This window comes from Neomonachus schauinslandi, chromosome 10 (genome assembly GCF_002201575.2).
Source record: "Neomonachus schauinslandi chromosome 10, ASM220157v2, whole genome shotgun sequence".
NCBI classification, from domain to species: Eukaryota; Metazoa; Chordata; class Mammalia; order Carnivora; family Phocidae; genus Neomonachus; species Neomonachus schauinslandi.
The window spans coordinates 64,783,195-64,800,226 of NC_058412.1; the positions used below are offsets into that span (position 1 = coordinate 64,783,195).

The 17,032-nt window shown below is 33.5% G+C and overlaps 1 protein-coding gene across 1 annotated transcript in view; it reads left to right on the forward strand.

Moving 5' to 3' along the window:
* The window catches only part of CCDC88A (coiled-coil domain containing 88A), a 118,719-nt gene that overhangs the window by 23,363 nt on the left and 78,324 nt on the right, over positions 1–17,032 (forward strand). Inside the window, exons 3-5 of the mRNA XM_044918969.1 lie at positions 1,081–1,189; positions 11,377–11,446; positions 13,432–13,490. Of these exons, the coding sequence (XP_044774904.1) occupies positions 1,081–1,189; positions 11,377–11,446; positions 13,432–13,490 (238 nt within the window). The remainder of the gene's footprint in view (positions 1–1,080; positions 1,190–11,376; positions 11,447–13,431; positions 13,491–17,032) is intronic.

Below are 17,032 nucleotides of genomic sequence, written 5' to 3' on the forward strand. Positions count from 1 at the left end.
ATGGTTGTTATACTATTTAATCAGTCTATACTGTTTATTGTGAGGATGACTCAGTATTAGAAGATGTAGCAATGTAACTAACTACATTAACATATTAAAGAAGAAGAATAGATGTAGGAAAAATTGGGTAAGTCAGCACCCATTCAGATACTGAGTAAAGAATAGGAGGGAACTTAACTTTTTTTGATTAGTGATGTTAAATACCTTTTAATGTACCTATTGGCCCTTTGTAGTTCTTTTTTAGAAAAATGCCTGCTCAGTTCCTCTGCCCATTTTAAAATCAGAGTGTTTGGTTTTTGCTTTTGAGTTGTATGAGTTTTTTATATATTTTGGATATTAACCCCTTATCAGATATATGATTTGAAAATATTTTCTCCCATTCCCTAGGTTACCTCTTTATTTTGTTGATGGTTTCCTTTGCTGTGCAGAAGCTTTTTAGTTTTATGTAGTCACACTCGTTTATTTTTGCTTATATTGCCTTTGCTTTTGGTGTCATTGAATTTTACATTCTTAACCATGGTCTATTTTTCCTCAGTTTCTGCTACCTCAGAATCATTCAACCATTTGCCTTCATTGAATCTGTAAAGTTTACCCAAGATTAGAGTATTAACCCATGTCATGACTGCGTTTTTTATTTCCTGTGGGACAGTGCCCGCTCAAAGATAGTCCCCGTTACTCAGTGAGGAGATACAGCATTTCTTGGTTATTAGCTCATATTTTACATTTTTGGTTTAAATAGATTTATTTTGGGTGATGAAATATATATGTTCAAAGGAACTAAGAGGTTATTCATCCCAGGAAGGTAGAGAAACAAAATGAGAATGAAGGGCAATATGTGACTTATGTTTCAGATTTACTTTGCCATTGTCTTAGAAATATCAAATGCATTTATATTAATTAGGAGCATAGAACACATGTCAAAAAAATCATCTTCCTTTGGATTGTCTCTGTTAATGCATATGGTTACACAATTTTCTTAAAGAAAAAATGTTTTTTATGGTTATTTTCAGTCATCTGTTGGTTGACAGGTATACTGTAATATAATTTTAGTTTAAAGCATCTTTTTTTAATTTCTTACAGTAATCCTAAATCGGAGAGTCAGAGAGTAAATAAAAAAGTCAACAATGATGCCTCACTTAGAATTCATAATCTTTCCATTTTGGTGAGACAGATAAAATTTTATTACCAGGTAAGTGATCCTTTTTTTTTTCATTTAGTATTTTAATAAATGCTTGTGTATTCACATTTTTGTGTAATAACAAAAGGTGAGTATCACTCACCTAACATATACTAAATGCTTATTATGTGCCAGATACTGGTTTATTTGCTGGAGATAAAGCAGTATTGATATAATTTATTTCTAATGCAATATTAAAGATACAAGCAAGCACTTCATAATTATCCAATTTAAAAAATAATTATTGTATTTTATGAATTTTTAAAACCAGTTCCCAGTTTCTGAGAGTTTGAATAATGCAACACTTTGTTAAGCTACTTGAATTATATCTTTGAAAAGTATACTTTTTGTTGTCCTTTTTAAAACTTAAATTGGATGCATATTTTAGAGTTTAAACATGAGCATTCTTCAGGCTATCACTATACCTCTAAGAATCACTATAGCTGCATCACACAAATTTTGGTATGTTGTATTTTTTAAAATGTTTATTTTTGTACATTTTCTCATTTTTGTTGTGGTTTCTTATTCCACTTGAGTTATTTAGAAGTATGCCTTTAGATTTTGGAACATAAAGTATTTTTCAAGCAGTCTTTTTTTGGTTTTTATTTTTGATTAAAGAATATGGTTTGTATGATACTGATTCTTTGACATTTGTTAATAATTACTTGTCTTGGCCTATTATGTTGTCAGTTTTTATTAAGGTTTGATGTGTGCTTCAGAAAGATAGGTATTGTCCAGTTGTTTGGGTGCAGAGTCAGAGCAAGCTTGTTTGTTAATTGCATTTTTCAACCTTTTGTGACCTGATTAATTTTGTCTCTTGAGGGGCGCCTGGGTGGCTCAGTCGGATCGAGCCCCACATCGGGCTCCCTGCTTGGCGGGAGGCCTGCTTCTCCCTCTCCCACTCCCCCTGCTTGTGTTCCCTCTCTCGCTGTGTTTCTCTCTGTCAAATAAATAAATAAAATCTTAATTTTGTCTCTTGATCTATCAGTTGAGAAAGGTAAGTTGGAGTTTCCCATTATGATGATAGATTTGTCCAGTTTGCCTTTATCCACTTGAAAGCTATGTGACTAAATGCAAATGAGTTTTAAATTTTTTAATTATTATGGAGAATGATACCATTTATAAGTAATTGTTTCCACATATTTTTTTCTACTGGTTTAAGTCTTTTTCACCCTCCTGTTTTTTTGAAGGCCACTTGAAATTACACCTTCCATTCTTACCCTAGCAAAGGCCAAAATTAATATCTTTACTCTTTTATGGAATAGTACTATGATCTTAGAATACTTTAAATCATTATTCCCCTTTATGATTTTTTTAAGCTCTTGTATTTTAGTTCTTTTTTTTAAAACCCCATAAATAAGATATTAAAAGTACTGTTAAATAAATAGAATCAGTGTTCCTTTAGATCAAGCTATGTGTTTTTCCCCCCCCGCTCATGATTTTCTTTTTTTTTCTTTTCATGATTTTCTTTTGTATCTCAGAAGTATCTTTGGTATCATTTTCTTACTGAAGTATATCCTTTAAATGTTTATTTAGAGATGGTAAATTTAGAGATGTTTATTTAGAGAGGGCTTTTTGATGGTAAAGTTTCTCAGTGTTTACTTGTCTGAGAATGCCTTTATTTTACCCTTGTTCTTGAAAGATAGTTTTATTGGGTATGCAGTTATTTGTTAACAATTAGTTTTATCTCCATCTTTTGCAGATTTTATTCTTCTATCTTGGGATTCCTTTTTGTTCTGGAGAAGTCAGCTATCAGTCTAATTTTTATTCTTAGGTTAAACTGTCTTTTTTCTCTTTTGGCTGCTAATATTCTCTTCTGAAGTCTCTTTCCTATTCTATTCTTCAGATATTATTATTATATGTTTATTAGACTTTCTTATTCTATCCCCCATGTTTGTTAAACTTTCTTTTTACCTTATCAAACTTGTGCTGCATTCTGAGTATTTTTTTCAGGACTGTCTCTCCAGTTTGCTAATTTGCCTCTAATATGTGTCAGATCTTCTCTTTAACCCACTGATTAACTTTTGACTCAGTAATTGTATCTTTCCTTTGGAGAAGGTCTGTTTGAATCCTTTTACCTTTGCTTTTTTGTTTTGTTTATCAATCTTTTAATTCCTTTATTTCTTTAGAAATTAAAACACTTTTCTATTTTAGATTTTATGCCTGACAGTTCCAAAATCTGAAGTCAGATCTGTGGGAATCTGAATATACCTTTTGTTTTCAGCTTGCTATTTCTCATGGTAGTGGTGGCAGCAGTGACAGCAGTGTGTGTGTGTGTGTGTGTGTGTGTGTGTGTTAATTGTGACCTTATTTAGGGTGGAAGGGGATTTATCTGTGGGAATACTTTTGTGTCTGGGCCAAGGATGTATTGCTCCAGAGAGGATTTGTTTCATTTGTGCAACCAACCCAGAACCACTTTAATTTATTTTAAGTAGCTCGATGTTATTTTAGAAGCAATACTTACATACTGTAGAAAACTGGAAAAAATGAGAAAATACAAACATAGTTCCAGTGCCTGGAGATTACCACTATTAGCATCTGAATATATGTATTTCTGGATCTCTTTCTCTGCATTTATTGGGTATGTAAATTATGTATTTATGTGTTTGTATTTTTTTTTTTAAGCTGGTACTACATTATTGCAAATCCTTAGGGAAATAAACCCTCCTCAGTCTCTACTAAAGGCCAAGAAAAACATCTTATTTCTTGTCTTCCTTTGTAGGGTTCAGTTTTTTTTCTGTTTTATCTTTTAACTGAGGATTACCTTTTTATTTATTTTTTTAGTTCAGTCGTTTGAAAAGAATTTTTAAAAAATTATCCAGCATTTTTGGATTCCTTCCTTCCTTTCTAATATCTAGTACTCCCCCTTGCTGCCAGAAATAAGTCTGTGCTAGATTTTGTAATAAACTTTTTGTATTATTTGCCAGTATTCCAGCTATCATCTTCCTCAAGTTGATTTGAGTAAATAAAACTTCTATTTTGTCTTTTAATGTTGTTTCATATCAGTATTTTTAGATTTGAAACAAATGAGTAAGTAAATTAAGTGATACAGTGATTTATTTTGGCAGTCATCAGTGTCGTTCTTATTAAAACAATGCTAGATTTTTGGTTTTATATTGTCTTTAGGGAGATGGAGATTTGCCTTGAAAATTTCAGTGAGATTCCTTGGAAGGCAAAGGGATTTCTGCACTTGAATCTTAAATCAGTTGTCAATGCAACCTAATTCTGTATTGTATACTATTGCTTTTGGGTTTTTTTTTTTAACAGCTTTATTGAGATACAGTTCATATACTGTACAATTAGCCCATTTAAAATGTCCAATTCAGTGGTTTTTAGTATATTTAGAGCGTTGTGCTGGCATCAGTACAACCAATTTTAGAACAATTTTGTCACCCCAAAAAGAAACCCTGTATCTGTAAGCAGTTACTCCTATTTTCCCTATCCTGCACATACATATACCACCACCCACTACCACTACCCCAGTGTTAGGCAACGCTAAAATCTATTTTTGTCTCCATAGATTTGCCTCTTCTGGACATTTCTTAAAAATGGAATTATACACTATGTGGTCTTTTGTTACTGACTTCTTTTACCTAGCATAATGATGTCAAGGTTCATTCATGTTCTAACATGTAGTAATATTTTTCATTAAACTACTGTTACCTTATTTTTTGTCTTCCTCCTGCCTAAAGCCAGGTGTTGAAATTACCTTTTATTAATCATGTTATAGTCATCAAGAAATTTGGGGAGGAGCAAATTATGAAATCCATCAGTTCAACAGTTTAGATAAGTGGTTCTCAGCGGAGGGTGCTTTTATCCCCTTGGGGACATTTGGCAGTAACTAGAGACATTTTTGGTTGTCACACATAGGAATACTACTGGTATGTAGTGGGTAGAAGCCAGGAATGCAGCTAAGTATACTGTGTTGCACGGCACAGTTTCCTAAAACTAAGAATTATCCAGCCCAGAATGTTAATAGTGCCCAAATTGAGAAGTCCAAATGTTTATAATGCCAGGTGATTTTAGTACTAACATTTTGACTTGTGTTAGTTGTCACCATTTTTTTAGACACATCTGTAAATATTTCATTAACATTTGCTGGGTGACCACTTATATCCTTTTCATTAATCTAAGTTTGAATGCCAGTGGACGACCTTAGGGCTAGAAGTGATTGAATATCTTAACATTTTGTCAATATTGTTTCAGATATTTAAAACACAAAATATTCTGAAGGTTGAAATTCTCCTTGTATCATTCCCTTGTGTTTTTCCTTCAGAACCAGTTTACAAAACCATTTCTTCCATCAACCCAGTTTTTCATATTCTTAGATAAAATGTTTCCAAGACACTTCTAAAGTATCTTCAGCAATAGATTGACTGTCTTCTTTACACAATTGATTGATTTACTCAGTTTTTTCCTCATGTATGTAACCAAGACACTCATGGCCAGATTTCAAGTTAAAGTCTAAATCAGTGCAGTTCTTGTCACCTGTTAAATTACCTATCTGTTGAAAAAATCAGATTTTCCCCCCAAATTTATTGAAACTATTAAAAATGTTTTATATCTCATACACTCCTCAGAAAAAGTATTGAGGTAAAATATTTTAGCACATTATGGTGGTTCTGATTCACAAAAGGAAAGTGAATTTGGGTAGGTTAAAATTCACAAGTGTGTGTCTCCAATTTTTTTTTTAATGGGTTGGTAAGAATCAGGGTCATCTTGCAGAAATGATTCCCAGGGAGAAAAGAAAAGTGACAGATACCTTGAGATGATTGTTAGTGGAAGGAGTTATTTCATTGTATCTTTTCAGTAATGATAGGTAAATTTAAGTGTCAGTATTCTTCCATTTTTCATTTTATTGATTTAGAATATGTAAAAGCTCAGTAAAAATTGTAATGTCATTCAGATTTCCCCTCTGTTCTGCTACTTGTAATCCCATGCCCAGGGCATTGGGGCTACAGTGGTGAGCACAACAAGCAATGTCCCTATTCTCATGGAACTTACAGTTTTATTAGAGGGATAATAGATGAGTAAATAAATAAATATATAATTTTGATTGTGATAAATAAAAACAATGAAGGAGTAATGTACGAGGTCTTGAGAGAAATAACTGGTAAGATTGGATTATGAGAAGTTGATTGAATATACACTTCTTCATGTTTAAGTGGCAACTCAGACCTTTTCAGATAATCACTTGATCCATATATAGCAAGCATTTCTTTTTGTCTTGCCAATGAATACTGGAAAATTTTCAAGTCAGAAATAAGGAAGTTATAGCTATTATGTAAAACTACCTAGTCTCTGGTTGTTTTTTTTTTTTTTTAAGTTATTTTTATTCCTGTGAATGAGGGAGAGATAGTGAATTTGATTATCAGAGACACAATTTACAAGTAAAAATCTTAGTCCATTTTTAGAGTTCTGTCAGCAGCTAGTGATTGCCTTGACTACTCTGGCTGCAGTTTAAATAAGTACTAAAAGAAGCAAGGTGGTTCTTCAACCACCATTAAAATAATAAGCTGAATCATTTGAGGCTCAGAAAGAAAAGAACAATTTACTATTAGGAAATTTACATTTATTAGGAAGTTTTTACGTGGTTGATATCATTAATATTAAAAACAAAATGGTCTGGTACCATTAATCTAGTTGCCAGAGAAAGCTGGTACTTTTTAAGGTTTTTGTTTAACATCTGTTATAACAAGCAACATTTGGATTATTAATAAAACTTAGTAGCCAATTGAAAGGATGAATACCCAACTTTTGCATCAACATGGATGGGACTGGAGGAAATTATGCTAAGTGAAATAAGTCAAGCAGAGAAAGTCAATTATCATATGGTTTCACTTATTTGTGGAACATAAGGAATAGCATGGAGGACATTAGGAGAAGGAAGGGAAAAATGAAGGGGGGGAAATCGGAGGGGGAGACGAACCATGAGAGACTATGGACTCCGAGAAACAAACTGAGGGTTTTAGAGGGGAGGGGGTGGGGGGGATTGGTTAATGGGTTAGCCCAGTGATGGGTATTAAGGAGGGCACGTACTGCATGGAGCACTGGGTGTTATACGCAAACAGTGAATCATGGATCACTACATCAAAAACTAATGATGTACTGTATGGTGACTAACATAACATAAAAAAAAAAAAATTCTCCCTATTCCGTGAAACTTTGCTTAAATGGTCCTGAAAATTCCCAGATTCTCTGTATTTGAATACTTGCATACCTTTAAAAAAGTGCAACCTTCTTATCTCTACCTCCAGTAATCCTTTTCATTCCCTGCTTTATTTTTATCCTTAGCACTTACCATCAAAACATTTACTTTTTTTCTGTCTACTACTAAAATGTAAATTCCATGAGAACACGGATTTTTGTTTGTTCATTGCTGTATTTCCAGTGTCTAGTACAATGTCTGGCAGATAATAAACACAGTAAATACTTGTTGAATGAATAACTGCCCTGATTTTTTTTTAATTTTATTTATTTGGGAGAGAGAGAAAGCATACAAGCAGGGGGAGTGGCAGGCAGAGGGAGAAGCAGGCTTCCCGCTGAGCAAGGAGCCCAATGTGGGACTCGATCCCAGGACCCTGGGATCATGACTTGAGCCGAAGGCAGACGCTTAACCGACTGAGCCACTCAGGCGTCCCAGCCCTGATTTTCTTATAACTTTCTCAGCTCTTTCAGTTGTATTGCTAAAATTCTTTCTCCATACATTTTTTATATATTTCTAATCACTTTTCTAACAAAGTGAAGTATGTTTACTAGTTCATATGCATATATATTATCATCCTTAACCCTTCAATTAATTTGTTTCTCCTGCTGAAAGTCATGTTTATCTTGGGTTCATTTGTGTAGTATTTTTCCATTTCTTTTTTTTTTTTAAGATTTTATTTATTTGACAGAGAGAGACACAGCGAGAGAGGGAACACAAGCAGGGGCAGAGGGAGAGGAAGAAGCAGGCTTCCCGCGGAGCAGGGAGCCTGATGCGGCGCTCGATCCCAGGACCCTGGGATCATGACCTGAGCCGAAGGCAGATGCTTAACGACTGAGCCACCCAGGCGCCCCTATTTTTCCATTTCTTTAGCACCTTAATGATGAGCATCTTTAGAACTAGGTGAAGTCTGGGAAGTCTGAGGATATATAATAGAGCTTTAACAGTAGCAATCAGGTTTTTTAAGCCTCTAATATCTTTTATGTCTTCTATATTTTCGATATTACGTGTAAGATTAGAATAGGGAAATAGGAATTTTTACAAAAACGTAACCAGAATCCTGTGAAGAACCCATAGAACCAAACAGAGATTTTTAGAATAATTTGGTTTTTTTTTTAATTTGTGTAGTTTTTAGCTGCCTTGCCTAATATTAGTACTTTCAGACATAACAAACTTAATACTTAGAAGTAAAGTAAAAGTAGAGTAGAAAAGTAGATTTTTTCCTATTAACTAATATTTTGTAACCTTTATCATTTAAAAAATACCTTTATACTTTCATTTGATTTCCTCCCCTTCCCAAGAAAAGTCACATACATAGTAAGTCATGGAACTTTGATTTAAGCCTAGGCATTCGGACTGTACTCCACCAGCATGTTATGCTAGGTATCAGATTCTACTATACTAAAGTACATTTTTAGATACATGGAGATAATTTTAAATTTAGCAGTTTCCTGTAGCAATTGTATCTCATCCAAATATAATAGAATTTCACAGTGTAAAAGTGAAACACATGAGGTCATTGATGATACCATATGGTGAAAAAAATCTATGAGCTTGGCTTTCGTCTTTGTGAAGAGACTGAGTTAGCATGAGGCATGGGGTAACAGAGTAGGCAGAGAGTAGGGAGCCAACTGAGGAAGAGGGTGGAGGAACAGGTAGTGACCATACTGAAGATTACTATTCACCTGGACCGTTCCGTTATAACCGTGTACCAACATAGGATATTACATGGTAAATCAATATAATAAATTGCCTTGAAAAGTTGATGTTTTCTAGTATGATTTATCAGTTTTCACTCATGTTATCCCAAAATAAAAGGTGTAAATGAGAATTAATCCTTTATCTTGAAATAAAGCTTTTTTCTAATAATTCAGGATCTCTTAAAATTTAATGCCTCCTTTTATGATACTGAATTTGAATGTTCTTTGTTCAGACTTAGACTCTCCACTAAATGGGATAGAGACAAAATAGTGATTGCTTTTTTTATATAGCTCTTATTTATGATTTCTTTTACATATGTACAATGATAGTCCTGATAATTTTGCTTCAAGGCAAGGAAACTAAAAATTAGAAGAATTAGAAATTTATTCCCCTAAGTCCATTTAGCTGTTACCTACTTAGCTAAGAGCATATTCCATCTTGAGGTAACTTGCTTTGAATTGGAAAATTCATTTATTAAATAACCAGACTCGGTCTCAGTCTTTGGAGTAAATGATTTTAGCAGTTTTTGACACTTACTCTTAATTACTTATCTAATCAGATACACATACAGAGTATATACTTTTTCTTTAAATGTATGCATGTTTTTGGTAATAGTTTTTAAAGGGCTAGTAAATATAATGCTGAAGAAAATGTTTTGAAACTTTCTCATACATATCTATAAAGAATTAAAGATAAAAGGTTAATTCTAATGAGCCTCTGGTACATGTCACATACTGGCTATGGGAAAATGCTTTATGGGATCTAGAATTACACATCTTAAAAAGCAATACAAGTTAACTTTTCATGATATTTGCTCCCCCATCATAGTATTAAGTAAAGAGTGACTCAGAAAGAAATAATTTTAAAAACTTCTTAGGAACTAGTTATGTCTGAATATGTAGTGAAAGCCAAATTGTAAGGACATTCACAGTTATTTCTATAATCTTGCAAAGCTTCGGTAGTATGACAGGACACCGATCAGTCCTGTAGTCTACTTCATCTCAGACCCTTTGTAGCATGCCATTATTAGTAATGATAGACACATTGTGTTCCTTCATTTCCTCAAAAAAGGGGTAGGATAAATGGAAGATGCATAGTTGAGTTATTACCTAAAATGAGTAATATGAAAGCATTCAATTCTTTCTGAATCACCCTGTACTATCAGAATGTATATATATTCTTGTCACTGAAAGTTTGACAGAAATCTAAGTAAAACATCTATTGTAGATAGAAGGGAGAAATAATGATTGACTGAGGAAGAGTTCACAGGCATAAAATGATCAGAAGATACAATTTTTAATGAAGTAACTAGCTTCTTTAATTTTAATAGAGGTTTTTAATTCCCTTAAAGAGAGGTAACAAAAGGTCAAAAACGTACACATGCTTGATCTTTTATTGAGGAATGTTGTTTAAGTATCTAACACCTAAAACTCAGATTTCCAAATAATAAATATTAGACCTGTTCTACTTGGACACTTATTTTGTAGGTATTATTTTTTTTAAGATTTTATTTGAGAGAGAGTGAGTGAGAGAGGGAGAGCACGAGCATAAGCAGGGGCAGAGGGAGAGGGAGAAGCCGACTCCCCACTGAGCAGGGAGCCCAGTGTGGGGCTTGATCCCAGGACACTGGGATCATGACCTGAGCTGAGGGCAGACACTTAACCAACTGAGCTACCCAGGCACCGCTATTTTGTAGGTAATAGATGTGTTATTAAGTCTAGCTGACATTTTAATTTTTGTTACTTAATTCATTAACTTAAAGTTACAAAAAGTTTAAGATCTTGGTGTCTTTTTTTTTTTCATTTTTTTGTCTATTTTTTATTTATTTATTTTTATTATGTTCAGTTAGCCAACATATACTACATCATTAGTTTTTGATATAGTGTTCAATGACTGTTTAGTTGTGTATAACACCCAGTGCTTTTCACATTACGTACCGTCCTTAATACCCATCATCTGGTTGCCCCATCCCCCCACCCCCCCTCCACTCTGTAACTCTCAGTTTGTTTCCTGGAGTCCAGAGTCTCTCATGGTTTGTCTTCCTCTCTGATTTCTTCCCATTCAGTTTTCCTTCCCTTCTCCTATGGTCCTCTGCACTATTCCTTATATTCCACATATGAGTGAAGCCATAAGTCTTTTTAAGACCTTGGATAACTTTTTTCACCTTTTTAAAAGCTTTTTAATTGCAGTATAGCATATCTACAGAGAAGTGCACAAATGGTAAGTTATAGCTTGTTGATAATTATCTAGTCAGCATTACCCATATAACAACCTTTGGGATATCTTTTTACAGGAGACTTTGCAGCAATTGATCATGATGTCCTTGCCAAATGTCTTAATCATTGGCAAAAATCCTTTTTCTGGTAAGTATTAAAATTGGCATAATGTGATAATAGTCTTTGTGTAATACTGTAATGCTTATCAAGATCTTGCTCATTTATATGAACACAGTAGGTTTTTCATGACTCTAGGGAAAGTCAGAGGTGATACTCCATTTTGTAGAGAGAAAATAAACAGAATATTTGTAATATGTAGATGAGGTCTATATATTACAGACATACATTTTATGTCAAGTCCAGTGTTTTTTTCAGCTCTACCAAGTTGATACGTTTCTGTAATGATTTTTAGTGTCTCATTATAAACAAGTATGGAAGATAATATGGGTATAAGATTAAAGGAAAGAAGTGATTTTGAAGTAATTTCTAAGTTTATATTCATACATCTGCTATCTTTCATTGCCAGAGCTGTTTGAATCTAAGATTTTACTGATTGATGTTTAGCTTATATTAAACTACTTCTAAATGGAAAGATGAGAAGCAGTTTTCTTAGATCATTTAAATTATTTTCTTCAAAAGTTTCTGCCTTTTGCCAGATTTTAATTGTGACCTCTTCAGAGTTTTGATTTTTAAACAATTAGGGAAATTAGTAGCTACTAACCAATTCAACAACAGGCTTATTCTTTTAGGCTACCCGTAACCCAAATCTAAGTATATCTTCTCCAAACCCCACCCCCCATTCTCATTCTAAACAAACAAAAATAAAGCCAAAATAAAAACTAAAATCAAGCATGAATTTTTCCTGAGGAAACTACCACTTAGATGAGGTGAATTAAGAGTTTAGATAGTCTTTAGAGATATTCTGGGATATTTGATTATATAAATTAAAAAATGAAAAAAATTTTTATATGTAGAATGGAATTATTTTCAGTTTTACATGCATTTAGTAATAACCTACCAAATTATAGAGACCAGGAATATAAAGAAAATGGTCTGTACTCTGGAGGATCTTTTGTTTTGGTGAGAGATACACAGATGACTGGGAAATCATGTAATAATTAATATACAATAGAGCTATGTAAAAGTATTAGGCATATAATATATGGAGCCATTATTCTAAAAGTTGGCAGATTAGTGAGAGTTGGGGACCATGGGTGGGCGGTTGCCAGGGAAGACTACACTGAGATGTTAGAGCTGTGCCTAGGATTGTGATTAGTAAGTAGTTCCCTAGAGGGATGAGTGTAGGGAAGAAAGACAAGCAAAGAGAGTAACAGAAGTGAAGGCAGACGAGTGTGGATGTATATATATTTGGGGAAGGGTGATTAGTGTGGCTAAGAAAGTAGGTTGTTTGCTGGAGAGTAAGAGGAAATGTTTGAAGAAAGATTTGGACTTTGTCATAGACGATTGCCCTGATGTTGAAATTTAGCCCGAAGAAGTGACTTTTTTTTTTGGATAGCTGCTGTATGTTTTGAGAAAATCTGAATTGAGTATTGTTCACCAGCAAATATACTATCCACTTCTGTTACAAATCATTAACTTTATCCAGCTTATTATATACATTCATTTTATCAGCTTTGCTGTAACATTTAAGGTTTTGATCCAGGTACGCCTACACAGTGGAAAGCCATTTAAATTTTGTAGGTAGATGGATCATATAAGATAGGAGTGTTAGAAAGAAAATGCTAATAGGCCTAAGAGAAGCCAGACCTATTAGGAACCATTTGGTTGAATGTGTGGCATGTCCCTATATCAGCAGTTCATTTGGTACATGGGTGTGGTATAATCATTTATGGAAAACTAGTGGATTTATATAATTAGCATACTTTATTGCATAAAGCCTTGAAGGTCATCTTATCTATGCTGCAGCCCTTCAAAGTTGACGTCCTTGCCCATTTCTTCTGCTCTCACCACATTGTGCACACAGCTGCTTTCTTGACTTCTTCACTATACTTGCATACTTAATCCTTAGGTCAAGTTGTTGTGGATATTACCTTTAGAAGGGATTCTACCAATGTAAGTAAGAGAGTTGAACTAACGTAAAATGTAGTACTTAGCAATCGTTTTTATTGCAGAACAAGGCACAGAAGAAGTTAAAAAGTTGCTTTTACTTTTACTGGGTTGTGCAGTTCAGGTAAGTTAAAATATTTCTTTGTATTTTCATTTTAATAACTCTGTATGTTTTTTCAGGCTCTAGTTTAGATGGGCTATTGGTTTTTCAAAGTCTATGTTAGGAACTTTTAAATAACTATAACCTTCTAAGGAGATTTTGCAAGAAAACACTTATTCTCTTATTTTATTTCAAACTGTACTTATATTATCAGATAATTGTATTATTTAAAAACTGTATTTTTTTTTTTTAATTTTTTGAGCCTTTTATTGGCCCCAAGTTTTTCAAATTTCCATAGAGGTACTCTTAAAAACTTCTCCCAAAACATCCTTATGATTTATGTGTGCATGTTTGTATGTTACAGAAGGGATGATTAACAACAAAAAGAGGCAGAAATTATGAAAAATGTTATTTTGGAGTCTGGATTATTATTATATTGCCCTTTTGATGAGTGATTATAATAATAATAGCAGCTATGATATATTGAATACGTACTTTGTGTCAGGTATGATTCTTATATAGGTTTTCTTATATCTTTTCTCACATAAGAAGATTGGTGTTTATATAGGATGATATTTAAGTTACCCAAATTAAGACACTTGTGAGAGTTGGAAAGGGTACTGTTAACAATTACAGTGGAACTGCATGTGTAAACTGGGACTGTCCCTGACAAACCAAGATGGTTGCTCGAGATTCATATTGCCAACAGACCAAAGAGTTAAGTTTAAACTCTGGTCTGACTTCAAAACCTATATTTCTCTATGTTGATTTTTCCTTTAATTGGCCATTTTTTGGGTAAGTGATTACAGTGTTAAACTATCTCAGTTATTTTTGGAATGAATTTATTTATAAACAAATATTGTGACCACAGGTGATTTTTTACATACATATGCCAGAAATTATAATTCCAAGAGAGTGTGGCTTTTAGAGCTAACTGCTTGGGAGGTATAGACTTAAACAATGCATGTTATTAAAGTTTCATGCTCTGTAATATACAGGTGTTTACTTCATAATTGATTAAATATTCAGTAAAAATAGTGTTTGTGGTCATTGCTGTTCTAATTTGGTCATCAGATCCTAAATTAGAAACACAGTCCTTAATTATTTACAGCCTTGAATACTGTATTTGCTTTTAAAAATACCCTCTATTGGTGGATGTTATGTAAATTTAAATAACATAGTGACAGCATAAATTTGGTTGTAACTTCTGGTTACTATTTGGTTGTTATTTCTGGTTACTAAAATTGACAGTGGGAATAGAGCAGAATGAAGGACTTTCTATGAACAGTTTAGGGAAAGCCTAAAATATAAAAGAAACCATCATGAGTTGTGAATTGTGTAAGACTGATGAATCACAGACCTATACCCCTGAAACAAATAATACATTATATGTTAATAAAAAAAAAAAGAGAATTTAGATTTCATCCTGTCGGTATTTGGGAGCCACTGACACTAATGACATAAAGTGTGTAACAGTCAGAATCTCCTGTCAGCCTTTAACTGTCTATATGAACAATTAGAAATCTTTGTTGATACTGAAGAGCTAAAATGTACTTCAGGACAAAACCAATCAGCTAACAAGTATTGTTTGTACACTTTCTAGAATGTAATCTCTATTACAGAAAATCTATCCTTGTGTAATTCAACAGGTTAAAAGTCTAATGTTTAATACAATATGTAAGTAGCATAAATATGTTTTTCCCCATCAGGATTAGTTTTATCTGTTATACTTGTGATTCGTAGGTAGAAATAGTAAGTTAAAGTTTGCTGGTATGATACTAAAGTCCAAGAATTCAGTGGGCCACAAGTTTTAAAAGATACTGTATTCATGAAAAGAAATCGAAATGGAAGGAAGCATAAGGAAATTGGAAAAAAATTGTTTCTTTTGAAGAAGAAAGTATGAAATTCTTAAGGGGAAGTAGCATTCAAAAACAGTAAATTAGTCACTGTCAAAAGATCTTACAGAATAAATTTATAATTGACTTTTTTATCCTCGATTATATATAAATTCACAGGAATAACTTTGAATACAAAGAAGACTGTTCAAGGCAAGGGCTTAGATATTTCCATTATTGACTAATTAAACCAGTCCAGTTCCACCAGAATCTTTTCTAGTGGATAACACATCTTCTGAACCAGTTCTGAGCATCAGCTAAAATTTTTATGGACACATAGCTCTGCATCCCAGCCATGAGATAGTTGAGAGATTCTCAAGCAAAATCATCCTACACAGAAGGAAAAATGTTTGTAGTGTATGTTGTTTACAAATATTTTTCTTCAAAGACAATGTAAAATTCAGCAGACCTTAGTTTTATATTAGTACTGGCTATTCAGTATCCCAAAAATATTATTTATTTTGGGCTTTTGCAAGGTTGCATAGTGTTGAAAGCAACTGAGTGTCAAGTGTGATTGGAATTAAAATTTTGACCTTTATGTGTGCCCTCACAAGCAATTCTAACACTAGTATTTGATTCAGAAAACTATTTTTGAACTTGGTCAGCTTGAGGGCTATATAGCCTGTTGTTTTCCTAGCAGTTATCTGTAAAGCATCCTAAAAATTAGCATTTTAGAACATTAATTATCCCATTACATTTTGGGGAAATAAAATAATACATAGCTTCTAGCTGAGGCATTTTCTTTTCTGAGAATACATGAAAATAGCAAATGTAGCTTAATATAAAGAGGGAATTTTTTGCTGATACTGTTTTTTTATTTTTTTAGTCGGGAAAATTTATAAATAAAATTCACCATTTTACTAAATTTTTTTTTAAAGATTTTATTTATTTTTATTTGAGAGAGAGAGAATGAGAGAGAGGGAGTACATGAGAGGGGAGAGGGTCAGAGGGAGAAGCAGACCCCCCGCTGAGCAGGGAGCCCGATGCGGGACTCGATCCCGGGACTCCAGGATCATGACCTGAGCCGAAGGCAGTCGCTTAACCGACTGAGCCACCCAGGTGCCCCACTAAATTTTTAAGTGTACAGTTCATTAGCATTAAATACATTCACATTGTTGTGCAACCATCACCACTACCCATCTCAGAACTTTTCTCATCTTCCAAAACTGAAACTTTACACCTGTTAAACAGTAACTCCCTGTATCTCTTTTCCCCCCAGCCCCTGGCAACCACCATTCTCCACTTTCTGTCTTTATGAATTTGACTACTCTAGGACATAAGTGGAATCATTCAGTATTTGTCCTTTTGTAACTGACTTATTTCACTTAGCATAATGTTTTTAAGGTTCATCCATGTTTTAGCATATGTCAGAGTGTCCTGACTTTTAAGACTAAATAATATTCCATTGTATGTATATACTACATTCTGTGGCTTCCACTTTTTGCCTCTTGTGAATAATGCTATTGTAAACATAGGTAATACAAATAGCTGTTTGAGTCCCTGCTTTCAGTTCTTTTGCTGTCTATACAGGAGAGGAACTGCTGGATCATATACGGTAGTTGTATTTTCAACTTTCTTAGGACCTGCCATACTGTTTTCCATAGTTTCTGTACCATTTTACATTCCCACCAACAGTACACAGAGTTCCAATTTCTCCACATCCTTGCCAGC